Here is a 26,809-nt window from a genome sequence, read left to right as displayed (position 1 = left end):
CTACTTTTCCAAAGAATTACAAGTTGTTATACTGACAAGTTTGAAGGTTTTTTATGACCTGATTTAGATCAAACCACAGGATTTCAGAGAAAGTCAGAAACTGTCCAATAGCCATTTCCATTGCAATGTATGAAGCACTGAGAAAGAATGCATTTATTCTGGGGGGGTGACAGCTCTAAGCTGCTATAGCCATAAAAATCCTCTGCCTGTTGCAAAGCTGTTCCCGTGACAGATTTGTCAAGATACTTCTGCATGGCCAAAGAAACTTTTAGTAAATAAAATTTAATTTGGAACATTTATCTTTTCTGCAAGAGCAGCACCACTGAATGCAGCCACTCACCCACTAGCAAACAATGCAGTAGGTACTTTTGTGTACCAATCACCTTCCTAGAAGCTGACAGGCACTCCTGGCCATTGGATGCCAGAAGTGAGTTCATCTGGAACTCACATTTGTTTTAACTGATGAACTATTGTCAAGTTTCCTTTCAGTAGGTTGCAAGTTGCCTAAACTCTCTTGCAGGTTTGCTGGTTGTAGGAGTGCCAGGGGGTCAGCACAGTCGGGATGGACGGAGATGAGAGATCTCTGAAGCCAGGTCGTGGAACTTGTGGTTTATTGCAAAGGGCGTGGGTGCAGGGCCCTGCTGGGAGCTGCCAGCCGCAGCTCAGAGCAGGCCCGAGAGAAGAGAGGGGTAGAGAGGATGAGAGGGTAAGAGCGTAAAAGCATAAGAGAGTAAAAGGGGTAAGAGCTAAGAGGCAAGAGTAAGAGTATGGAAAGAAGGAAAGTAAGCAAGTAAGAGCTAAGACAGCGAAGTTCCTGTTACAATACAATAAATCATCTTCTGTGTTGAATATTCTGATTCTCAGTAACCAATCTAGTACAAGATACAAATCCTATAGCATTTCCATACAGCCTATAAGAATCACTACATTACCATACTGTACTACATTTTAAACCCTAAAAACTACTCTTTGGACCCCTTCTGCCAAGCTGGCAGGGTCTGCTCGGACCCTTGGACCTGCCTGCTTGCAGAGGGTCTTGTTTCATCAAAAGGGGATTACCTTCAGCCGGCAACATCATTGTTCTCCCGTTGTTCAGTAACTAAGGGATCTCAAAGCTTGCTTTCATTTCAATCTCGCTTATAGTTTCCATATTCTCAAAATCTTTTGCCAGGCAATCATATTTATAAGGCTTTCCTGTTTCATCCTTCCCAACAGCTGGTGATTAGGGAAACACAGAAAAAGGAACACATCTGTGTCTGGACAGGTCATGCCCTAGCCAATGTTCATTAGCAGTGCACACAGACACGTCCTGCGCAGCATGCACAACATGGCAGAACACATCCCCTTCCCAGCAGTGGGGAGCGACAGCACCAGCTCAGACAGCCACAGGACAGCACTCCCACACCAGTGCCCTCAACTTGCAGAGAATCTCTCTGCTGTTAAACACATGGACTCATCTGCCCTTTGCAAATTCCAGTGCCAACACCTTTCAGTGCTGGCAAAGGATGTCCTCAATGGCTGCTGCCAGCTTTGTGCCAGAGCTGGGGATGTTTGGGGAAGATGCCTCACACAAACCAAACTGCAGTGCCTGATGCCCATGTCAGCCTAAAGCTTAACTACAGGAAACCCTTGGATAGTTTCACTGTCCTTCAAAACCGTCGCTCAAAACCAAACATCAGCTTGGGTGGCACTGCCAAAACAAGCTGTAGGTACAAGGGGAGTAACACACAGAGCCAACTTTTTTTTTATAAAAGTATTTTTAATAAACTGATGGATTTAAGTTTAAGATGCTAGACAACTTGTTGCCATGTACAGGTAACAAAAGTCAAAATTCTTTGAATTTTATACAAATACTATGTAGTAAACTTGAATACAAGTTTACAAAAAATGCATCAGTGAATATTCAGCTTGTAACCAACTTCCAACAGTGAAAATTATCATCTATCAATAGTGATCAGAATTGCATTGCAAATTTTAGAAGTAATGCAACTATGTTTTTTTTTACCAAGCCACTCCGAAGTTATTGGTGCACACTGACAGTACATTGGATTTTTTTTGGCTTGCTGAACAGAAAATGGCATTTAAATAAAATGACTGAGTTAAACAATGTAATACATATCAAAAGTACTATCTCACAGAAAATTAAACAAGCATGAGAAAGTAAACAGAGCAGAACCCTGAAGTGGTGATATTTTTCTACCCGTTTTGATGGAAAAGATTCCACAGGTGTCCAGCTTTCTCACAGCATTCTGAAGTGTTCTAGTCCTAGCACAGTGTGGTCATTAGTAGACTAAAGTAATCCCTGCTTGGCAGTAATGCTGGTGAAAGGTAACTTGCTCTATTGCTAACAAATTGGAGTAACCACTGGCAGGGTGATTTGCAGGCATCCAGCAGAGGCTGAGCTGACAGCACACGATTGGAATTACAGTACTGCTCGCTTTGATTCAATATCCAACAACCTTCAGGGTTCAGGTGTCAGTTTCCTTACAGGATTTACAAATGGATGGTTTCAAAACAAACAGAAAAAAGTTGTTATGGAGCATAAGACAGTATTTTCGCCTGTACAGCTAACAATAAAATGAATGTTTTTGTTACAAACTTTCCAGTCTGCTTTATAAAAAATAGTTTTACTTCTAAATAAAAACTGTGCTGTGATCTGTCATGTTCTTGCATTGTACATGCCGTAATTGTGTGTGTTAATGAAGGTGTAGAGATTTGTGACCTAGTGCTCTGGATGTATCAGAAGCCTAAAAAGCTGATTTTGGTACATAAAAGGTAGCAATGAAAATTCATTCTATTTATTTTTCCTAAAGTCTAGGAAAAGCTACAGTACGTTGCTAGATCAGTGGCCTCAACCCTGAGCTGAAATAAAGGACCTGCCCTGGCCAAGAGACTTAGTCACATTACTACCACAGCTGCACAGCAGAGACAAAGTAACCTGTCTGCAGCCTGTTGTCCGAGCTGTGAGTAGTATGAGATTCAGTTCTGTAATGCTTGAGAGTTGACTGGAGACCACCATATTCATTTTCACTACAAGGAAAAGAAGGAAAGGAGAACTCAAATTCAGAGTGGAAAGCACTCAACAGGGAGGGTCAGTTTATCCAGCTTCTGGAGATCAAACAGAGAATGAAGTTAGCGGCAGACTCACCAGCCTTAAGCATTTCCCACGTGATAGAAGAGATTATTAAAACACGTACCAAAATACAGTTATGGAGACGTTTACTATTATCTTGCTCTTTCCAGAGAGAGTGTCACTTGATTTTCCCCCCCAGAACTGAGCATATCTCTCTCTGTACTACACTGCATCACAGAAGATAAGTGAAAACCTAGTCTGTCTGATGAAGGATTCAACCCAGGTGGCAGCAGGAAAACTTCCACTTGTTTCTAACACAAGTTGGAGCTGGCAACCATAAGAATTCTTACTATGATACAGCTACTGCACCTTCCCATAGGATTCAATGGCACCACTACCCATGGCCAGGAGCATTCATAACATGAAGCATTTTGCCTTCCAAGAGGACTTTCTTTTGCTTTTAAACAGCAGAAACTGCAGAGTCAGTATTTCATTCAACAGAAAAACTAAACCCAGCAAAATACTGTAAATAAAGCTCATAGGAATCATCCATATTTCTAGTAATGCACACTTCTTTGTGAGCTGATCCGTTTAGGGATGGTATGTTTTTTGTTAGTTTAAGGCAGCAAGTCTTACAAAATACTCAAGCTCACCTCTCTCATGTTTGTGCTACTGTAGCCTTATGTGCACAATAGAACCTCACTAATTTACACTAATGATTGGAAGAACAATTAATTCTCTTGGTAAGTGAACAAGAATAAGGCATTCCATTATATATTCTGATCACTAATTATAATTTAGCTCTAATTATAATCTACCAGCAAACATACTTCTGTATTTTAGAAAATAATATCTCTTACCTTCAGATATAATTATGTGTGCAGATTAGTGGGTTCTGCTGTGTAAACACGCAGGTGCATAAGCAATTTTCTGGTTTTTCTTCATTACATCTGATAAGAAACTTAATGCCACAGATAGAGACTGTGGGAAAATAAATTAGGATTTCTCTATCATTTGTGCAGATATGCACAATTGGGCAGTAATTTATAGCTCAAAAAAAGAAGAACATGAATGTTTACAAACTCAAATGAAGCAAAATCAGCAGCAGGAAGCAAAGGCCATTCCCCAACCATAAATGGCTTGTTTTACACGATTCCAAACTATATGAAACAAACAAATAAAAAAGGAATACCAGTACTAACTTACATATACAAGTTTGAAATCAAGTAAAGCAAAGAAGTGAAAATTTTGTTGATGCTTCTAGCAGATGATATTGACATGTTTAAATCCTGAAGTAAACTGCAAGTAAAGACACGAGACAGGATGAAAACTAAATGGCTGAATTGAAAAAAAGAAAGAAATGGATTGATGTGCATTGCAATGAGATAGAAATTTCCCTTCATATGTGCAAAAATCCACAGTTTCATTAATGTAGAGGTCATACTTCTAGGAACAGATTTTAGACCAAACCAGTCTCCCTACATCCTGGAATCTACCTGTTTACATCAGCCACTTTAAGAGCACAGTACCCTGTTCACATATATAGTATTCAGCAGTTTCTAGCATTCCTCAATTTAGTGTTCTCCTGCCTTAAATCTTGAAAACAAAAGGGGAAAGTTCATCCAGGGCATCATACCACTGCTTTCGATTTATACCAACAGTTAAATCAAATTCAAATTCTTTCTTCTTCCATGGTAGCAGGAGTCCTTACAGGACTTGTAAACAGCAGTACACAATACTGTAAACAAATAATTTAAGTTCTGCTTTATGCAAGATGTTAACTCAGGTCTACCAAACAGGTGAAAATGAAAAGGGTGGCTTCACACAAAATCCTTCCCTTTTTCTCCCAGCAATTCCTTTCACTACGTAAATAATCCTGAGCTGAAACAAGGGTTGATGAGAGCGTTTTTTTTTGCATATAAAAACAACGTTCTCGAGTTGGCTCTCATGTTCTGTCAGGAAGTCAATTGCTGAAGAGATCAAACTGAAGTATTTCAAAAGTATTTCTGGAGTATTTGCTACTTTGGAGGAGGACTTATAATTTGGTGTGGCGTCCAGTTCTAGACCCAGATGCTGAGCTTGCCAAGGAAGCTGATGCTGCTGCATCCTCAGCTTCCTCCAGCTCATCGTGTAGCTCCTGGCTAACACTGGACTGGAGGGCTGCAGGAGTTAGCCACTCCTTTGGCAGGCAGCTCTGGAGGAAGGGAATACAAGAGCTGAAGTAGGCAAGGCGATTCACCCATCGTGGAATCTCTTTTCCACAGAGAATCTGTGGGGGAAGGAAACAGAAAGGGTTAATTTGTTTTCTGGATTCAGCAGTAACAAAACTGCAGTACTGTAAATAAGAAGCAAAAGCTGCAGCAGCCTTGCAGTTTACATATCACAAATGCCAGTCAAGAAGCACCCAAGTTAGCTGCACTATGACTTTCTCCATCAGCATTCCAAGTCCCACAAAGAGTCCAATATTCCATTGTGAAAGTTGGACACGTGCTTGGTTCTATGATTTTCTCAGAAGTCCTGAAAAGCCTAACCACTCTTTTTTAATAACTTCTATAAAAGGCACAGAAATTAGTTAAGCTATGGTTTCTATTCAGTGCTAATTCCTCAGAAACAGAAATTGCAGGAGAAACCCCATTGTTACAAAAAAGGACCCTGAAATCAAGTGGCCAGAAAGACAGTGTCAATACCATAATTGTATAGTTACACACACAGCTGAGGCTCTTTACTGTGGTGGCTCCTGACAACTTCCACAAGACATCACTATCCTACAACACAGGCCAAGCACACATTTTGGTTCACTGGAACTATACAATGCACAGCTGGGTTTAACTCCTCAAAAATGCATAAAGTTGCATTAAGTACTTATTTTTACTACACATCAGTCATTAAATAATTCTGTTGTCACTATTCAAGGAGTGAGTTATTTTATTTAACCACCTCCATATTAATTTCTGGTATTACAGTGCAAATCTGGAGAACATGGGCATTACTCTGCTGTAACTGAGCAGCATTTAACTTGCAATTATACCCACTTTTATAGTCAATTTGAACACTAAATAGGACAAGACCAAAAACAGAAAAAATATGACCATGCAGCTGAAGAGTATGGCAAAACCCTGGCCATATAGGCCAGATTTCACACCAACTGCAGCTTTGTCAGTGTCTCACCCTACTTACTTGTTCCAGCATTGCACATGAATCATCATCTCAATAAAATTTTCCACTACCACTGGAAGATCAGTCTACATAAAACACAGGCTATACAGTAAGGATGCATTAACTATTCTGGAAAAAAAACCCAAATAAAATCTGTGAAACTTCACATGGGAAAATCAGCCATCCTTGTTTTGGAGTGTTTTAGTGAAACATTAGAATAAATTTTGTCAAGCAGAGATTGCCAGCTATCAATGAAAATCAAAGTTTCCATTCCCCTCTTCGACCTGGGTTACTTGTTCCTGACCCTTTTCCATGTGTGGATACACATGTGAATGATCAGGCATTCAATCATATTGGCAAACTGACTGTGTTACAACAAAGCCGAGGGGGAAAAAGCAAAGCCCGTTCGACTCCTCGCTCAGATACTCTGCATGACCACTCAAGGATCCAGATGACCAGGACACAGGTGCTGGCAGAGCAATAACCTGACAAAAGCCTCTCAAGCAGAAGATTAACATTATCTGGGGAACTTCAATGCCTTTGCTATTCTTTAACACTAGGTCATAACTTTGAAAATTATTTACAGTGTGATGGTTCTGTGGGGAAATACAAATAATGTGATAAAAATAACAAGTAGTTCTATATTCAGTAGCAATCCCTGAAACAACTAAATTTCTAAATCTTCTTAATACTTTATTTACTAGGTATCTCTTTAGGAATGCACCTCTGCTCTAACACAAGCTATGTATGACAACAATATTTAGCAGCAAAATCTGGTGCTTTGGACATAAGCACAAATACAACCTGAAAAATGATGATATTTGCCCAAGGCAACAGAGATAGGAAGTGGGAAATTAAACCAAACATTACAAAGGACTGGAAGGATATGATGCTCTGTAACCACCTGTGAAGCACCTTTCTATAGACCTTTAAGTTTGTTTACCTCAGATAAAGCTGAAGAAAAGTGATTGCAGTTTTTGTGCATTAGGTGATAAGCATTTCCTTTGAATTCCTTTCCAAGCTCTTCTACTATTTTTTCTATATCATCTTCCATAAAGTCAGTACTGCCTAGAACCACAGCCTCTCTAGAAGAGAAAGAGAGTAGAAGGTGATCAGGCTCCCACGATACAGGTGGGCTACTGTTCATACATTGATCAAAAGTCACTCCACTGTGGGTAGCAAGATCTTTCAGTTCTCCAAGAATAACAAAGGTTCTTTCTATTCCATTTTATGGCACCACTTGCATCTTCATCATGAGAGATGATGTTTTCTTGCTGATTACCCACCTTGAAAAAGTTACTGCATTGCTTATGCTGTGTAAGTAATAAAAGTTAGCTACAAGTCCACAAAATTCGTATGCATTTCAGGAATTTAATGGTATGCTAAAAAAAAAGTTATTTGCTGTAGACACTTCATTGTCTCGTCACCTCTGTCTGTTTTTCATTTTTATGCAAACAAATGAATTTCTCAGAAAGTCAGAAATCCTTTACAATTCAATACATCTATCCTCAAAAATAAGTGCAACAAATTGTCTTTTTCATATGCTTTCTCAAAGAGCAAGAAAATAGGTAGTCTTTCTTACTTAAATTTAAATGTTTCTCCTAGCTCAGAAGCATTTCCTGGTGAAATCTCAAATATTCCAGAAAAAGGGTATGGATGACCACCATAGGCAAATTCTGAAAGAGAAAGCTCAGATTTAACAAAACCAGCATGTGATGACAGTAAAAAACAGCAGAGATCACTGACTGGAAGGTGACTTCACAAGGATCTAAAGCTAGCAACCAGTCATGTTATTTACATGGGGAGCAAATTAAATGAGCTGGAAATTAATACCTTTGTCAGTTACTACTCAGCCTAAGTAAAAACTAACAGGAAATTTTCTACATCAGTGCACAGGTTTAACTTGAATAACTTTGCAGAAAGTACATATTGTTCTCATTGTATAAGTGAGCATTTACAAGTTAAATTGTACATCTTTATACATACTTGTCTTTAGAATTCCACTTAAATATGTCTATGAAAGTGGGTAGTACTTTGGGGATTCAAAGTACTGCATCCTCAGAGGTCCGATGGCATTTCTATTCAGTGTACATCACAGTCCTCAGTGTGGCAGTGTGTAGTGGCCTAATAGGTTCTTTAAATTTCTTGATTTTTAAGAGTTCAATTCTTTACAAGTTCAGAAGTTTCACAAATTCTTTACTAGAACAAGAAAGTAAACCAGTGCATGCATCTCAAGTCTGCACATAGCACCTGCTGGCTTAAGCACTCACACTACATGAAAGCATCATGGTGTGCTGCAGCTTCCGTCTGTGTCTGTAAGATAACAGAGCACACCGCACCCAGAGTGTAATAAAAAGCTTTAAGCATGACTTCACACTTCCTTTCCTCAAAACTTATAACACATCACCCATGTCTAGCACTCAGTTTTGTGGATAATCTTTTTTACAACAGGTTAATAAATAAAAGGTTTGATGTTCCTGGAAAAATGCAAGTCATTGTTCTAGCAGGGGCATGACCTGCTATATGAGAAAGCTGCTATAATCCCAACAGGAAGGGAGGCACATGTATTTGGCACAGCACAAAAACTGGGTTTCAGGCACAGCACTATTAAGAGTCAGGTCTTTCTGGGTCAGATTAAAAAAAATCCCCAAAAAAGTTTTAACAATAAGCATTGTATTTTGTCAATTTGTTGCTCTGGTAACACTTGGAAAAGCAGATACAATGTGACCATTACAGTAGCTGAAACATAGTTTAAGATAACTTTGGGCGGTGTGGTCTTTGGAGTGCATGCCCTACCTTTTGCTCCTTCCCTTCACCTCTCAAAACATTCAAAAAAAAACCAAAAACCACAGCAGTAAATTTTCCTTCTTTAACTGGACTACTTTCAGCAACACCATCACCTCAGAGTGTCATTGTGCTTTGGGCAGAAACACCTCAGACCTGAACCCATGCTATGGCGTGCACAAACACCTTCTGGCTGCAATGCAGGTTCAAAGTGGCCTGAACAGACCAGGAGGCTGTAGCACCCAAGCACAACCTATTTAGCAAAACTGAAAAGCATTGCTGTTATTTATCACAAGGGCATCTTTTATGAACAGCACGAATGGGATGCCTTTGAAAGAAATGGTCTCTAAAACAAACCAACCTACCAAAATGGAATAGACCTTTGCCTGAGCATCATGCACTTTTAGGTGTCTCTCTGCAACAGATTATTGTTCCTGTAGTTAAAAATTAATTCCTTGCAATAAGTGCTGACAGAAAACTGAGGAATGGATTCAACCATGCTTTATACAAAGCACACATTTGTTTTATGTAGGTTTTTTAAAGTATTTCAAAATCTAAAATAAAGATTTCTATGCCTGGCTGAATAAGTTGCACACTTTTTCATAGTTGCATAGCTTGATACAAAGAATGCACAGTGGCTACCAGATTATTCATGTCCAAGGTTTTTTTCCAGAGGCAGAATAGATGAGAAAAGAGATTAACAGGTTTCAGGAGCTAGGCTCCCCTCACTACCTGAAAAGTGCTTTTTAAATAACAATATTACTGAAGCAAAAAGTAAGTTATGCTTTTCTTATACATACCTCGCCCATACACCTCTATACCTGAATGAAACACTCCAATTCCAAGGGAAGAAGTATATTCATTCATCCAATACTAAAAGAAAAGAAGAAAAAAAAAACAAATCCAAAACTCTAGTTAGTTTACAGTACAGATTTATCTTCTCAGAGCAGACATGTGTCCCCCCCACATCACAAGCATTAAACCCTATCACAAAGTATTGAACCTTATCACAAAGTGTAAACTGCACAATCCATTTTACAGGAACAGAATGTCACTAAAATTCCCCAACTGTATGCAGCAAATTAATTCCATTAGGTTCTATTCCAGTGTTTTAGTGCTGTCAAAGTTTGTCAGCCAAGGAGTTTATCTGGGAGAAATCCAGATAAACCTTCTATTTGTCAACAAGCTGTAGGTTGTTAAGTTTGCCATTAGGTGGAACACATTCTAGAATCAATTGCTGTAATTTTAAGGAGTACATTTTTCTTCAAGGTACATCGGAATGTAGGACTGTGAGATACACGCACCAACTGTCATTAATAGTAATGACCACGCCTGCTTATGAGCAGATGAGCACAAGATATACTCAGAGATGGACTGAAATTACCTTCTTGTATTTTGTCTTTGAACATTCAATTAGAGGTCACCGTGCAAGAGACAAAGCTGTCTCCAGGCTGCTGATGCATGGGGTTCCAAACATGAGGTTTAAGTCCTTTGCATAGGTCTGACATTTGTTTCCAATATATCACTTGTATTGTACCCAACAGAAAACAGATCATTTCAAAAGGAATAAGAAGTGAAATTTTTTTAGGAAATGGAAAAAATAGTAAAGAAAGGAAACTTCTCTTAGTGCTTTCTCTTTTCTTTTATGAAAGTGCAGCGGCAGCAAGTGTCTATCAGAAGCTAACTGTTACACTGAAGACCTCAAAGATGCAGAACTCTGATAAAGGAAAACCTCAAAGCACTCTTCCCCTGTCTGCATCACCACTCTCAAAGTATCAGTCTCCAAGCATTAAAAGATTTCAAGTGACACACAATTTGAGAAGGAACCTGAAACAAAGCCTTAAAAAAACCAGCCTCAGTTGTCCTTAAAACTGAAATTGGTTAGCAAGAAAAACGTCAGGAAAATACAATAAAAACGCTATTTTGTCAATTACTCCAGTAACAGGATTTTTTCTTCCCAGAGCTCCTCTGTGAGCTATTACAAAGCAGACTTCAAAAAGTCAACTGGCAGCAGGATTCAGGCTGAGGCAGTACCCCCAGTAAATTAATACTGGTTTAGCAAGCAGGCAGAAAACATCCAGCCATCTTCTTCACACAACCTGTTGACATAATCACTGCTTTCTGATGCAAAGCCACTGTGCAGCACAACCAGTGATAAAAACGTAAAAGGTTGCAGGTGTCACACTTGAAAATGTCCTGGCTGGAGTCAGTGTGTAATTTACAGCACCACTGCAAACATTACAGCGTGTAGGCTTTTTGTCTCCCAATAAAAATGATACACTAAACCCCAGGTTGACAGGCTATTAATAAAAACAAAAACAAGTTAAATGGCAAAAAGAGCACACTATGCCAATAGTTACAAACAGTCAAACCAGCTGTGGGAAATTTTGTCAATACGAATTAAGAGAAGGCAGATTTTGTGCCTTATATTTACTTAAAGCTCAACTGTGATCAATGGATAAATTTTGCTTAAGATTAAACTTTACCATTTGCTTTACTTTCTGGCTTTGTCAGTGTAGCGCTATGTTAGCTAGTGGGGTATGGATGACTACACTAAATCATCACCTTAGTCTATTTAAAGGGCTTAGCAGTTCTTTCCTTCCACCCCCCAGAAAAGAGCAGGGAGCAAGTCTCTATGAACAAGCTACATCCAGAAATACACTGCATTAATTTACTCCGTATAGAAAGACATATATCAGGGAGAATACAAAGAGGGAAAGAAAGGAGGATGAGAAGACTACTCATCTTAGTGGGTTTGTGAGCATAAAAAATGGATTTTTTCTGCTCACAAGGTGAAATCAAAGTCCCCAGGAAAACAGAAGAGCTGCTGCAACATAAATGTGTTCTAGTTCTGAAGCCCTTCCTATCCCACGGTTTACCAGCTCACCATTTCAAAATAGTTTCAGGTTTATATTTATAGTCAAAACTGTAGGCACAGCCAACGTTTGTCATCACTGGAATAAAGTACGTTTGCCTAATGAGAAGGTGTATCCAAATGAACCTAATCTAGAACTGAGCTAGACGGGGTCTCTGGCGCTCTAGTCTGTCCCTCTCCTGGGCATTTGTGGCCAGAAAACTCAGAACCTGGCTGCTGAATTCCAAACAACCTCCATATCATGTACCCACTGGATCTGTTAATGCCAAGAAAGGTTATGGCTGCTTTCTGAAAATAGAACAAAACTTACACAAGATACCCCACATGCAGCAGGACAGAATAAAGCCTAGCTGGTTATTAGACAAAAAAAAAAGAGGAGAAAAAGTTTTCACAGTACTCCCCACCCACAACCCCATGAAACCAAACACAAAGTATAGGGGAGAGAGAAAAGTGAGTCACCAAGCCTTGTCATTGATCCGCACAGAAGCCGATGAAGGGGATGGAAAGCTGATCCAACAGGGTACTGAGCACAGCCTGCCCCTACCCAAGCACACACTTCTCTGTACTGGTGCCACCTAAACACTCGGGGCTCGCTATGCTGCACAGAGTGAGCACTGGTGGCAAATAAAATCAAAGTTAGCAGCTTTGGAAGAAGTGCCTGAAGGAAGCTGGCACTTTGCTTCATATTTCCAGTAAGAACCGAATAGGTTAATTGAAGATAAAAGAATTTCAATGAGGCAGAATTACTTTCCCCCTAGGAAAGTAATTATATCTAATTATTACTTAATCTGGATGAGCTATTGGAAGGTTGGTCCCATTTACTCACTGAACAAAATGCCTTATCTCACTGAAGGAAGAAATGCAGGACAAATGCAACAAAGAGTGCTGAATTTGGCTGCAGCTGAAAAGATTATATACAACTTACAAAATAAAGACTGTAAATTAAATTACATCTGTATAGCTCACTGGTTCAGTAACATGCCCAAACTGATCCCAAATGCTACATCCTTGTTTCCATTACACAAACTGGATTCCCTTTGGTCTTGATATGGATTTTGCCATAGTAGTATGGTGCAATCCCATATCCTCAATATTTTGCAACATGTCAGTCTTGTAAAACAGGATTTCAGGTTTAATCTATCATAAGGAAAATATTAAAGAAGTATTTTTCTATGCGCACAATAAAGTCATGTCACTGCAATGAAAGAAAAATGCTAATCCCAGTGCTTCAAAAATATCTTCAGAGTTTTCATTTACATTAATACTTTAGCTTGTTATTGCCTTACTTGACAAGGGAAGAAATAGGATACTACTTGGGCACAAAAAAACTAGACTCCTAAAAATAGCAGTTAGTTAAAATGAAGCTATAAAGTACTCCAGTTCTCAAAACACAATATATCAAAGCCTTCACCCTACCCTTTTAATGATCATAAAAGATGTTCAAAGGCATGAACTGTACCACGTAAATATGCCCTTAAGCTTCTCTCCCTCCATAAAGTTACCAGTACTTGAAAGTCGACTTTCTTCTGCAACACACACATCCCCCTCACACCCTGGTTGTATCGAAGATCTTTGCTTTTTCAAGCACTAAGGACATTGGAAGGGTATACCCTCCAAAAGCAACCAACTCACTCCTGTAAGGAGTTCCAGCAGCAGCAAGGTCACTTAGCACTCCCCTGCATACCTAAGCAGCTGCCTGGGAAATGAAGCCACAGTTTGTGTTCAGGTTAAAATAAAGCTCTTCATTTATTACAGTAATGTTGGTTCTGTCAACCAGGTGAATAACAATGGTCTCTTGTTACAAAAGAGAAACAGAAAAACCCAGTCCCAAACCTAAACTACAAAACAGCCCCAAACCCATTTACAAGTGACATGGAATGTCAGAAGTAAAGAGCAAGCCTGCTAATGTCTCAAATACACAGCTGGCATGGTTTGGTGAATAAACAGAATTTCAAAACTGCTATTACAGAGGACTCCTCCCTTCTTCCACCCACTCTGAGTGTCCCCAAATAAAGCAGTACCATTGATTTCAGCAGGCTGTTGTACAAGCAGTAAAAACTGCTATGCAACATGGAAGTGAGGCTTTGGTCTCAAACAAGTTTCTAATGGGCTGAGGTTTAGCAGAGGAGTTTAATGAAGGATGTACACTGGTGGTATCTTCCAGACATCACACAAACCTGTGTTTTTCTCACCAGTTTGAAGGAAAACTGCTTTTCTAATGGTCAAATAAAGTAGATATCGCTACAAAGCGACAAACAGGACTGAAGCAGGAAATAGAAATATTCTCCTTAGTGGTATGTAAAATCTCCTTATGTATCATCTGTGGTGATGTGCAACTTCAACCATTAAAGTCACCCCTACATGTAATCAAACATCTGCAAATAAATGTGCTTGGCTGGTTCTTTTGGAGAGCAAGTTCCTTCCATGGAGGGTGGCTTCAGAGACTATGTGAATTCTCAATGGAGGCAGAATCCCAGTAATAACAACAGGATAACCAACAGCCCCCTAATGTGTCCTTAGGAAAAATATGACACTAGCTTTTAGGAGCACACCCTTCCTGTTGCTTTTTTTCCTCATTTCCCGCATATCAACTGTCAGCCTTCCTAGGATGGCTGGGATAAAACTGATCACAGCAATTCAGCTCTGGAGGAAAAAGAAAGGATGATGTGAATGAAAGAGTGGACTATCACAGGAGAAAAAGAAACAGCATGCTGAAGTCACACCCCACCAGTGCTACCATCAGAGTGAGAATGGAGCTCCTTAGAGGCCATGGCAGGCATTTACACAGGAGTCAGTCCACTCTGTTAAGGTTTCACAGCCTGCCTGTGAACTGGGCTCACTTCGCACAATTAAGCAAGTCTTTATGAGAACAGTGGGTCTTCCATTTGGTGAGTCAGAAGTGCGTCAAGCCTTGACTTCAAAGATATTCTTATGTAAGAGTCACAAAGCTGAAGTCCTACTTCTTTCTCTGTACAAATATTTATAGTTAATATATGTAAAACCATCTTTTTTATGCTAAAAGAGATTCCCCACTATATATATTCGCACTGTAGTCCAGAGAAGTCATATATATGCATGTGACAGGGCAGCCTTCCCTCCTCAGGTCTAGTGTAAATAAGGCACACTGTGACTTTTTCTCATATGAGCATCACATATGAGCTCAACCAGGTGAGCAAAGACCCCTCCTTTTTTCCTCCCATCTCTCAGAAAATCACAGTGGACAGACTGTTCCTGTCTCCAGTCTCCCCTCCCCTGCCTATAATGAAGGAAAACAAAGTCAAGGTAACAGGCTATATTCACTGGAGAGAGAGCTCAAATACAGGCGTGGGGGAAAAAATCCCCCCAAAAAGGGACACTGATTTCTGAGCTAAGTATTAGAGTGAAAGAAAATAATGACAAAAATCAGGCTAGTTGCTATGATATTGTAAATATATTTGATTTCAAGCCAGATAGATCCCTACTGATTACTATTAAACATTTTAGCATTTGAATGCGACTGTTCCCAAGCAAAACAAGCTGTATTTTCTCACTTCCAGCAGTCACTGGCACTACACTATACACCTTCACCCCTTCAAAACAGCGAAGGTTCACTTTAAAATGGTGGTGGTTGGAAAGCCTATCCAAAATAAGCTAAGTAATACAACCACTGTCACCTGAAGCTAGTTCTCCATCTTACCGTCCCTCTATGAGCAGACTTAAAACTTGGTCAGAGACATACTGCCACTTGTTCTAATTTCCAGTGATTGAAATGCATTAATGGATAATATTTTCTTATTACTTATCCAAGCCTACTGTTCCATGCAGGTACTTACACCTCATTTGTTACCATGGCATTTGAGCAGCTTCCAGCTGAACATAAGACAATACCACAGCTGCTGAGGTGCCACATAAAGATTATCCAGGAGGGAGGGAAGGTGAGCTCATACGGCTGCAAATCAAGCTGGAGTGATTCCCTTATTTCTACCAGGTCACAGCCACAACAAAACTATTAAGAAATCATGGTCTAGCAAAAAAATCACCTTACTGACACTGCCCTAAAAAGCTCTTATCCCTTGTAGAGACAGAGGTTATCCTGAACTACCATCCTCTTGGAAAACTGGACCCTTTTCTGGTTTTGGAGCAGAAAGGCAGGGCCTCCCTGCTGCTGAGCTTCGGGGCAGTAGCAGAGGGAGCAGCACAGCCCAGGGACGCTCACGGCAGGGAAAGTTTCCCCCGCGACAGGGAGCGGATCCACCTGTCACTGGAAGACCCGACCCGGCAAACTTTTGTCGCAGGTCACAGAGGGGCTGCAGAAATCCGTCAGACCTCCCAAATCACCGCCTCCGCCCTCCCCTCCCCGGGCTCGTCCTTTCTCCCGCTCCGCCGCCCCCGGCTCCAGCTCCCGCGGGGACAGGCATGGGAAGGGCAGGCAAAGTTTCCCAGGCGCCCTGGCCCCCGCAGGGCAGGCCACTCCCCGCCGCCGCCCTGCCGGGAGGGGGCCGAGACCCCCGCCCAGAGCCGTGCCGATGGCTCACCATGTCGTAGACGTTCAGGATCACCAGCTGGTTCGCCATCGCCGGCGGCCCGCGGGCGCCCCCCGCCCGCTCGGTCGCTCCCGCTGCGGCGGCGGCGCCGCTCAGGCCGGCGGCGGGGCGGTGCGGACCCCGGCGGCCGCTTCCTCCTCGTCCTGCCTGTTGCTGCGGGGCGGCGGGGGGCGGCGGGCACCATGGAGCCGCCGCCGCGGAGGGACGGGGCCGCGCCCCCGGGAGACGCGCTTAGCCCGCGGCCGGCAGCGGGGGCCGGGCGGCGCGGGGGCAGCGGCCGCGGGCCCCACCCCGGTGGCGGCGGCGGTGCCGGTGGCGGGCGGGGAGGAGTGAAGGGAGGCAGAGGGAAGGGAGAAGCGCCGGGGCGGGCCGCGCCCTGCCTGGCGCCAGGCCGGGCCGCGGGACGGCCGGGCAGCCCCGCCGACGGGCGCAAAATGGAGCCGCTCCAGCCCGCCCCCAGCGCCCGAGCCGAGCGGCACGGCCGCGACTACAGCTCCCGGCGCGCCGCGCGGGAATGCGGGCGGGAATGCGGCTCCCGGCGTGCCCGGCGCCGCCCCGCGGCCTGGCTCGGGGCGCGGAGGCCCTGCCCGAGTGGTGGCTGCTCGCCCTGCCGCGTCCGAGCCGCCTCCCGTCCTGGGGAATTGTCCCGGGCGGCCGGAGAGCGCTGCTGCGGCTCCCTCGGGCCTCCAGGGACCCGACCGGCGCGGCTGCCCGGCGGTGCCCGCCTGCCCTGCCCCGTGCCGTGCCCGCCACTCGTGCGCCTAAGGTGGTTGGTTCCCAGAAGAGAATTAGTTCTCGGTCCGTGTGGTGGCCGTACAACTGTTAGTCAGTTCCCTGTCCGTGTGATGGTTCACAGCATCCCGCGGCACCGCCATTTCACGTCTGATTCCGGGAAGAACGGAAATTTTAAGTGTGTAGGCAGAAAGAACGTGTGAGCAGTGGGGACCTGCGGATAACCCACGTGTGGGTGCTGCTGAAGGCAGGGCCGCTCCTAAGGCGGCAGGCACCTTCCCAGAGTAACCTGGCCATGTAAGCTTCATCTACAGCCTTGTCAAGCGACAGCAAAACGAAAAGCCTTTTGTTAAAAGCTGGAGAGAAGTAGGAGAAAAAAAATTGCATTCTCTCTTCCAGCAGACTCAATTTGAAAAAGACAAGCAGTGGCCCTTCATAGCACTTTTAAAAAAGATGCTGCTCACAGCAGGCTGTGGATGTGCCCTTGGGACAAAGGTGCAGCAGGAGGGAGGATGCTCCCACCCCAGGGGTATCCTGGCTTCCACTATCATTTCTGGTTGCAGACATTTAGATGTTTAGCCCCTCTTAGCTAAAATTTCAGTTGGCTTCTGAGCTCCATTTTGTGAGCAGAACAGCTTTGTCCCCCGAGTACTACAGCACAGCTGATGCGGGCAGTTAAAAAAGCAATTCCTGCTTTGGGGAGTGATCTTTGGTTAGAGGAAACGAGTACTGTTGCAAAAACTTAAAGCACATCTGGCTCCTGATTGTCAGAATACGTAATTCAGGCACCTGAGGGACGGGTGTGTGAACCGGTGGTTGGAAGTAATGCCTTACTTTGCCAGTAAAATATGTGGACAGGTCCATAAGTCCATTGCGTAATGTTCTTTGCTCCTTTGGCTAAAAGCTAGGGAACTTGTGGTTGTTAAACTGAAAACTTTTGTGGGAAATAGTTGCTTCCATGTAAAGAATACCAAGGAAAATATTGTTTCTTAAAACTGCAGAGGTCAAAAACCTTACCTGAAAAGGCAGGCGCTCAATTTCCAACTAAACAGTATGTATTTACTGGAAGAAATAGAGTTGTAACAAATTACTTGTAACAAATCACTTAGTCTTCATTGTCTCTTGTTTGTTTTCTGTCTATAAGGTGCATTGTGAAGCAGAAGGAGAGGAAAACATAACTTGTAGCCTGTAGTGACAGGAGAGAGAAATTTCACGTTCTGTGAAGAATAAATCCCAAGTGTCATTTATTGGACTTAAAAATTGAATTTTGCCATTTAAATACTAGACTTTATAGACAGAGGAATAACACTATTACAGCTCTGACTTTCTCAGTGATGCAGCTTATCTTTTCCTCCAGTTATCTGCAAAAGACAAGAAAATCCTTCTTTTGAGCCAAAAGACTGATTAGGTAGAGAAGCAATGTTAAGCATGAGTGAATACTGCAGAAAGCTGTGCCATGTGTGGTGTGTGTTACAGCAGTTTGCATTTATGGGAGTAGTTGGGAGAGTGAGGTGGTATGGTATGGGGACACTCCAGGATGCTCACAGAGATCAGTGGGCACTGTCACCACAAAAGAAGCACAACATGTGAACCCAGGGACTTCTGCACTGCAAAACTGAAAAACAAGGTGCCTGAGCCCTTAATGGAAACACAGAAAAAATCTCAGAGAAGAACACAAACCGAAGTCATTGTTCACCAATCTTTGCTACATTTACTTTATGCAGTGACATGTTTCTATTCTTGTATTGGAGCAATACACTCGAAGAGCATTCTAGTTTCTTTGTCTTTATGGCAAATGCTATTTTCTGTTTAGTTTTCAAAGGTGTAGAAATAGTCAAGGTTAGCAAAGCACCAATTTTCAGCCATAAATGAGAAGTTAAGAGAAACCCAAGGTGCCTTAGATTCACACAGAGGTGCAGTTTCTGGAAATTTTCTTAAAAAAGATTATAAAAATGTAGAAATCTGGCACAAAGAATACATGAGCATTTAAAATCTGTTATTGATTGCCTTTTCCCCCTTGATCATCACAGCTGTTCAAAGGCAACGAAGAGTGGCCTTGTAATGGCATCTGCCAGGTCCCTCAGCAGTCACAAAGATATCCTGTCTCATCCTGTGAATTGTGCCTGTCCAGCTTATCTAAGGATTCCCTTTTGGATCCATTGATACTGTAAGTAGTAACTCCACAAGATTTAATGTTAGTGGAGACCTTGAAAAACTGAAAAACAGAATTTATCAACGAAGACTGAGGGAAGGAAGGGGGCACTAAGTACTTCAGTCTTCTCTTTATCCTTTGTTAGTAGATCTCCAGCCTGACCTAGCAGTAGGTTCACCTTTTCCATTTTCTTCCTTATGCTATTGATGAACCCACAAACCCATCTTCTGTTACTCTTCATGTTCGTTGCTAGTTTCAATTCCAACCAAGCTTGGATTTTCCCAGTTCTGTCCCTGCATGCCCTTGTTAGCTTGCCCTGCTTCCATCTCCTGAATAATTTGGTTTTGCATTTGAGCTCAATCATTATCTCATGTAAGGTATGTTGGTGGACCTGATTTTGAGTCATGCAGATCTGTTTATAGCTACAGTATATTAAAGTGCACTTCTATTTTAAACATCCTACAGTCTAATAAGAAAAAAAGGTCAAAGGCTCAGCTTGTCTTCCCATTTGGACAGAGAATTCTCTTGCCTATGCCAGGGGTAGTAACACAAGACTTTTTTGAGTCAGGCAGGGAAGCTGCAGTGGCCTTGTGGCAGAAATCCTCCCAACAAAGAACACTGGAAGATTGATTAATGGGTTTCTTTCTCATGGTTCTTGCTGAATCAACCTGGAAATGGTAGAGTCAGGTAGAGTCTTCTGTGAGCCCTGACTTCTGTTTTAAAATGATCAACAAGAAAATTACTTCAGCCTTGACATCCTCTCATGGCACTGTCAGTATGCCTTTTAATGGTACCTAGAGGTTATTAGCAGAAATATTCATCAAGTCCTTTTATGAAAATACTCTTGGCAATACCCTTGGTCTGGCTGCCTGCAGAGTGCACTGGTTGGGCTGGCAGTTGTGCCCCACTCTGCCTGACTGCTTCTTGTTCTTTGTCTGCAGTGCCTCAGCTGCTGCTCCATGCACAGCCATCACCAGGCTGCCTTGTTAGGATCCACCTCTGTGTCACATGAAATGTGTCAGTGGATAAGACTGAGTGCCCAGTAAGCCTGATAGCTTCATCTTGCAAGCCTTGTTCCAATGGCTAGTTATTGTGGCCTTGGAACTGGCTAATTTTTTCTGAGAGATCTTTTCCATATGGTTCTGCACCATCTGAAAGGTTTTTGAATAGAAGAGCAGCTCAAAATCATAGAGTAAGATCTGTCAAGTTTCATAAACAATTTTGTAGGACATGCCTGTGGTGATGTCCAGCAGTGGTCCACTGAACTTCATAGAGATGGACTGAGATTGGTCTTTTGTACAGTTACCAGGTGACTCAAGTAGCCAAAAAACCATACCATTGCCTGTTGAGTGAATGGCATCTGCTGATTTTCCTATAATAGCCAAGTAAAGAGGAGCAACTACCGTGGGAAAAGACTTATGAGGTTTCCTTAGGCTAGAATAATGAATAAAAGGACTTTTCTTAGTAACAGTTGTGTTCCGCTTAGGAATTCCACGTATCTTCAGTATGATTCTGTGATTGTAATCCAAAAGCCAGTGCCTTACAATGACAGAAAACTGCAAAATAATCTCTTTTTGATGTACTGAAAAGGTATCATGCCATTTTAGTCACCTTCTCTTGGCAAAAATCAAAGTTATTATGCCATTTAACTTCTAGTCAAACAGAATTGGACAGAAATAATCTAATTATCTTCCTGTAAGAAGTGCTAAGGCTGAAAACCAGAATTTCTTTATTAGAATCATACTGATACGGATGCAGGTTTACAATATCTGAAGAGTAAATAGCTTTAGTTTGCTAACTCTCTTCATGGTATATCTGTTAATCTAAAAATAATAATTTTCAGTCTTAACAGACCAATAAAATGAGTTTTTCTGCTGTTGTCATTTACAAAAGGGTAGCTTCAACGATCTCCTACCTGACATTTCTATTACTTTGCCACTTAATTAAAAAAATAACTACTCTAAAATATTATTTACTTAACTGAGAGTAATCTGGTGAGAATAGTGATCCTATGAAGAATCCCTGATAGAGAAGATTTTGATGCAAATACTCGACAATATCCATTAGCAGTGCTGTTTTTGTAAGTGTAGTAAATGCATCATCCCACAGCAGCCCAAATGATGTTGCATTTATGCATGTCATCCTCATAACAGACCTGCAAGGAACAGGTAAGTATAATTTTTTTAAGCCCCAAAATGATCTGTCTTCATTATAAACTGGGAAAAAAAAAAAGAAAAAGAAAAAGTGGAGGAGCTACAGCCGCTGTAGATCAGCAATAACATAAATTTAGATGGGACTGAGTCATAGATAACAAGCTCTCTAGATAAAGAAGTAGCATTTTCAAAATTCAAGAACTTCATTCAGCTTGCTGTATCTCCTATTTTATTAAATGTTTCATTATATCCAAGAAGGTGTCCATGCTGTCAAGTACTTGTTTTCCACTCTGTAGGAAATGACACAGTGATTAGGTAAATAGTAACATATCTTAAAGTTTGTATCAAGGATGTACATTAAGAAATCAAGATGGTTTGGGATACATTTGCAGCTAATGTAATTGGAAGAGCTTCACTGAAATACATTTACAAATTTAAGCTGTGACCCTAAAAATGATTTCATATGGCTGCATGAGCTCATGCACTGAGAACCAGAGACAGTATGCTGACCTTATGTCAAAATGTTCTTTAAATAAACTGGTTGCTGTCTGGTCATTTTTAATTCCAAAACCAGCATTACATCAATGGAAAGTAGATCTAAAATAGATTCATCCAGACATTTAATGGACACCATCCACATCTTTAATGTCAAATGAGAGCTAGATAACCTACATGCACTGGATAGACAGATGAACACCAGGATCTTGAGCATATTCCAGTTATTTCACTTTCGGGAAGTTTGTGTTTTGCTCCTTAGCTTCTCACTTATTAGAAGTACCATTTCTTAATAATTTGATTCAATTATCTGTTAAGTCACATCAGTTACATTGTTATTTAGGCCTTGGGTCAAAGCACCTGACAATGTACCTTTATTTCTGTGTAAGTTCTGAATCCATTCTTTATGTAGGAAGTTCCAACATTAAAAAAAAAAACCCTGTTGTTGGGAAGCATGCAGATGGTTTAATGGAGAGACTGTTTTGTGGGGAACAGAGGGAGATACAATTTTCATGGCTAGGAAATTATTTTTTGGGCCTTGGAATGATATAAAAAATACCTAAAATAAAACAATCCTGAAGTACTCTTTGCTTTCCATGCATTTTTGCTATCATTTCGTCAGATACTGCAGGTCCTTAGAGTGTTCATAATCTGGAAATTGAACAAACAGCACATAAACAAAGAAACTGGAAAGATGGAAGCCTCAGTTAATTGAACTGACTGAAAAACATTCAGCTACATGATTACTGCCACATTCGTGGAAGAGCTGCACCTTCAATGGTACGCAACTATTTCCAAATTCTGTTCTAATTCCATGAGACAGATGATGAAATAAAATCTGGGAGAAAAATAACGAAATTTGCCTGCAGCTGGACTTTAACTGCTAAGCTTACCAAACCATGCATATCCATATCCCAGTGCTGTGTGAGAACTATACCTGACTGAAGGACTTGGCTGAGTACCATAACACCATGGAATAATACAGCTTTCACTATTACTGAGGACACCTTGTCCCTGCCTTTCCCATACCCTCCTTTGAGCTACCAGCAGTGTGTAGAAGAAGGCATTTTAAGGAGAACTAATAGCAAACCATGTTGAGGCATACACCAAGCAGGTGATGCAAGAGTTCTGCAAGAGTTGTGTTGATAAGCAGTATAAAAAATGGGACTTACAAGAGACAACCTCTGTGTAAGAATAGGCTTATTATAAATCATGTAGGCTAGCAAACTTGAAAACAGGAGTTTCTAAATCTTTAGAAGAAGAGCTCTTAGTTTCTTACACATTGTCTGTGTGTGTGTGTCTATGCATGTATCACACTGACAGTTACACATGCATCCCTAATGCACTGCAGGCAGAAAATGGCAGTATGCTCGCTAAACAACTAACTTAGAGAATCCTATAAAAATAACAAATCACATTATGTAATTCTGTATCTTTATATGCTTCACTTGGCCATGCTGGGTCTATTTGCTACATTATTAATGAATTCTACTAAAGCATTCATTGATGGGTTCCTTATAGAGATCAATGATCTGTGTCATCCTCTCAGTTATAGGTACAAAGCATACTGCCATTTTATTTGGATCTATATTGATATGAACATGGCTCTGGTAGCTCAAATACATCAAGTCTGGAGTGAGTTTGAAACCTATGAGGTTTCCTTGAAAACATATCCAAGAAAAAGAGAATGTGGATAATGAAAGTTAATTAACAGCCTTCCAATATTGCTTCCTTAATTTCAGTTGGCAGAATACAACTCATTAAATACATAGGATAATAATGGATCTGGCTACAAAATACCATCATCTCTGAAGCAGATGACTAGTTCAAATATCAAGGCCCAAGCAATTCTGTTTCAATACATCAGAATGCAGCAGGGCTAACAGAAACTCAAAAATCAAACAATTCAGCTCAGTATTAAGCTTTCTAATTATGGCTTCAGAAGTAAACAAGATGCAGGACAGAACCTACTCTTGCTCTAAAAAACTGTTTTGAGTTTCCTGAGAAGCTGAGACAAGAAGCCTAAGAGCCTCTAAAACTGTTTACCAAATACTGAGCAAAACTGTTGAATCTGTTTAAGGTTCCAAAAGCAAAAACACCTGATAGCTCAGTTAAGATTGGTCCTGTTTCTTTTTTCTCTCATTTCACTGGAAAATGTATCTCCAGAGAAACTGAGCTTGAAATTTCAGTTTTCATACCTTGCCTAGTGGTAATCTTTCTGTCCAGTCTGACTAAAATTTGAATTAATCTATGGGTTTAGTGCTCTCAAGAGGGATGGTAAGGCATCTCCTGCATATGATTAATGTTAACAAATTGCTTCACCCCAAACTTACTTCAGGTCTTCCATATATTAACTTGCAGACTTATCTTAATGAATGAAATATTTGTAATGTCAAAAATTATGCAAATTCTGCTCTTCTAGATGTGAACGTATGTGCCACTGGCTTCAATTTAAGGTGTTTCCACAACATAAATAACCAAAATATATGTGAGATAATTCAGATGAATCAATGGATTCTCCTCCTTCCAATGGATTTGGTAGGAAAAAAAATTGTAAATTAAGCAGTTTTTTTTTTCTCTGACTTGATTATTCTGCAGTTCAGTTGCATAAGAAAAGTAGCAGTTAGTAAGCAATGCTAGAACTCACACCATTAAGAAGCAATTTACTGAAATTGCCAGAATGCCTAAATTCCCATTTCAAGGGGGGAAGTGAATTATTGATGCCCTGCTGTGAAAAACGGGATAGGAAAAGCCCATTTCTGGTTATAGGAGCTTTTGATCTGGAGTTATGCTATGTTGCCATCTAGTGATAAAATAGAAAGGTACAATAGATGGCGGCCGAGGGAGAGGAAAGCAAACCTACATAAATGGCACTCTTTATCCCAGTAAAGATCATACCCGTTTCTTGCAGTATAACAAATAGCATTAATTACATGCTGGGAGTAAAGTCTTTAATGAAAAGAAGGTTAAAGCACAAAAATAGAAGTGAACATTTTATAATTGGCATTAAGAGAATGTGTGGAACGGGTAAGGGCCAGATGGCGAATATGCTTCAGGAAATATCTGCAGTTGAGACCCTCTTGTAAAATACATATTCAGAGACATCCTCACTACCCCATGAAAAAATTAGATTTGGATTAGTTTTGGATTAGGAAGGCCTGTGATGTATAAAATTTTACAGATCATAAAACTTTTGTCAAATACTTTTGCTACATGTAAGTCCTAGTATGTTCCCACCACTGGTTGTTACTGCTTTGTTCTATTTTCTTATAAACTCTCAATCAAGTAAAAACTGTGAATTTTTGATCTTGCTTTCTTCTTACTCCATAAGCTTCTATTCAAAGAAAGTAGAACAATTACATGCAGTGAGTTTTTTAGGACTGACAGAAAGGCTTAAGTTTAGGTACTGTGGTGAATGAAACAAAGGGCAGCTAAATGTGCAGATGACAGCTCATCATCTACTGTCTTTAACCTGTCTTCAAAGAAAATGAAAAATTATTGATTTTGAATTATTGAATTGAATAAAAAAGCACAAAGTTATCTCAAAGTAGAATAAAGAGACCCAGACATGAGCATTTCATCAAGAGCTTTCTTTCATCATGGTCCAACTCATCATTGGCTGCTTGTAGAGTTGCAAGTGTAACAATTTTAAGTAGCATTCCACAAATAAAAACAAACCAAAATTATACTGTATCCTAATTTTTGATGCTCCTGAGAATAATACTTCTGTTTTTCAAATAGGTATAAACAATAGATACCTGTCTCAAATTCAAAAAAAAAAAATTGCACAGTCTCTGAGAACACTGTTTAAGTAGAATAAAATTTATTATTAATTATATTTTAGTCCACCTAGGATAAGGCTGTTTATTATATAATTTCTTTTTTGAAATTCTTGGAAAATGCTTTGGTATTATAAAATACATTTTCAAACAATGGCATACCATTAAAATGATATTTACTCAATCTAATAATTTCAGAATATACAACAGTCGGTTTTCACTGCATTCTTTCCATAGCAGCAGACAGAAAACAACAGCAATTTCCTAACATCTGGTTATCCAACGGCAAAAACACCTTCACAATACAATTAATATTGCTATCTTCTTCTTCTCTTTCGTTTAAATCTTGGAGATACTAAGAAATGTTAAAAAACAAAAAAGATGTAATGATGGCAACCTAAGAATAAAGAAAAAATCAAAATGCACTGTGATGCCATGGATGCGTATCTTGTGCCAGATATTGTGCTAAATACTAATTAGTTTCCACTAATTGTTTAGGTCAGAAACCCATTCCTAACAAAATTTATTAGACATATTAATCCCTACAACTAATCCATGTGGCATAATCTCTTAAATGAATCCCCATTCAGTTCAGATATCAATCTGTAGAGAATAGCTTGTACAATAGGTAGTCACATTTTAGGTCTAAATTAAACAAGTAAATTGACATTCCTGTTGGTGACATATCATGACTTCCACAATGCTTTTGCCTAAACCTTTTTCTGACAGTTTGCCAGACAGGTGTATGAGGAACTCTGAGATGAGTCTTTGGTTTGACTGTCATGTTACTGCTACTGTTAAAATTTCTGAATAAAATTTTCACAAAACCTGAGAATTCACTGAATCACTAAAACTTACTAATTATTTTGTCTCTATGAAATAGATAACAGGCTTCACCTTACTTATTCTACCTGTGTTAGTACTGCAGCATTGTCAGGAAAGAAACCCCTGCAAATTTATTTTTCCTAGCACAGTTAAAGCAAATAAATAAAGATGTATACAAGCAGTATATTTCAATACGACATTTTCATTTTCAACTGGTAAATTATCACATGGCATGCATTTAACTTTTTCTAAGTAGCAAAAT

At 40.5% G+C, this 26,809-nt stretch overlaps 1 protein-coding gene across 1 annotated transcript; it reads right to left on the bottom strand.

Annotated features, from left to right (window-relative positions):
* Positions 1–1,739: 1,739 nt before the first annotated feature.
* On the bottom strand, positions 1,740–16,671 carry DESI2 (desumoylating isopeptidase 2). Its single transcript, XM_030945576.1, has 5 exons — positions 16,403–16,671; positions 9,814–9,886; positions 7,812–7,905; positions 7,173–7,314; positions 1,740–5,342 (listed from the first exon to the last, which is right to left on the bottom strand). Exons 1-5 carry the CDS (start codon positions 16,439–16,441, stop codon positions 5,109–5,111), a joined length of 582 nt encoding a protein of 193 aa, XP_030801436.1. The 5' UTR covers positions 16,442–16,671; the 3' UTR covers positions 1,740–5,108.
* Positions 16,672–26,809: the final 10,138 nt, after the last annotated feature.

Source organism: Camarhynchus parvulus, chromosome 3 (genome assembly GCF_901933205.1).
Source record: "Camarhynchus parvulus chromosome 3, STF_HiC, whole genome shotgun sequence".
Taxonomy (NCBI): domain Eukaryota; kingdom Metazoa; phylum Chordata; class Aves; order Passeriformes; family Thraupidae; genus Camarhynchus; species Camarhynchus parvulus.
The sequence above is the reverse complement of the archived record's forward strand: the minus strand, read 5'-3'. Positions and strand labels throughout refer to the sequence as shown.

What these genes read in the sequence shown, in the direction of transcription:
- DESI2 (XM_030945576.1), bottom strand. Translation starts at nt 16,441, where the DNA reads ATGGCGAACCAGCTGGTGATCCTGAACGTCTACGACATG. An exon ending in TCCTGAACGTCTACGACATG is followed by an intron (nt 9,887 to 16,402) that starts GTGAGCCATCGG and finishes CTTTTCTTTTAG; the next exon opens with TATTGGATGAATGAATATAC. An exon ending in TATAGAGGTGTATGGGCGAG is followed by an intron (nt 7,906 to 9,813) that starts GTATGTATAAGA and finishes TTTCTCTTTCAG; the next exon opens with AATTTGCCTATGGTGGTCAT.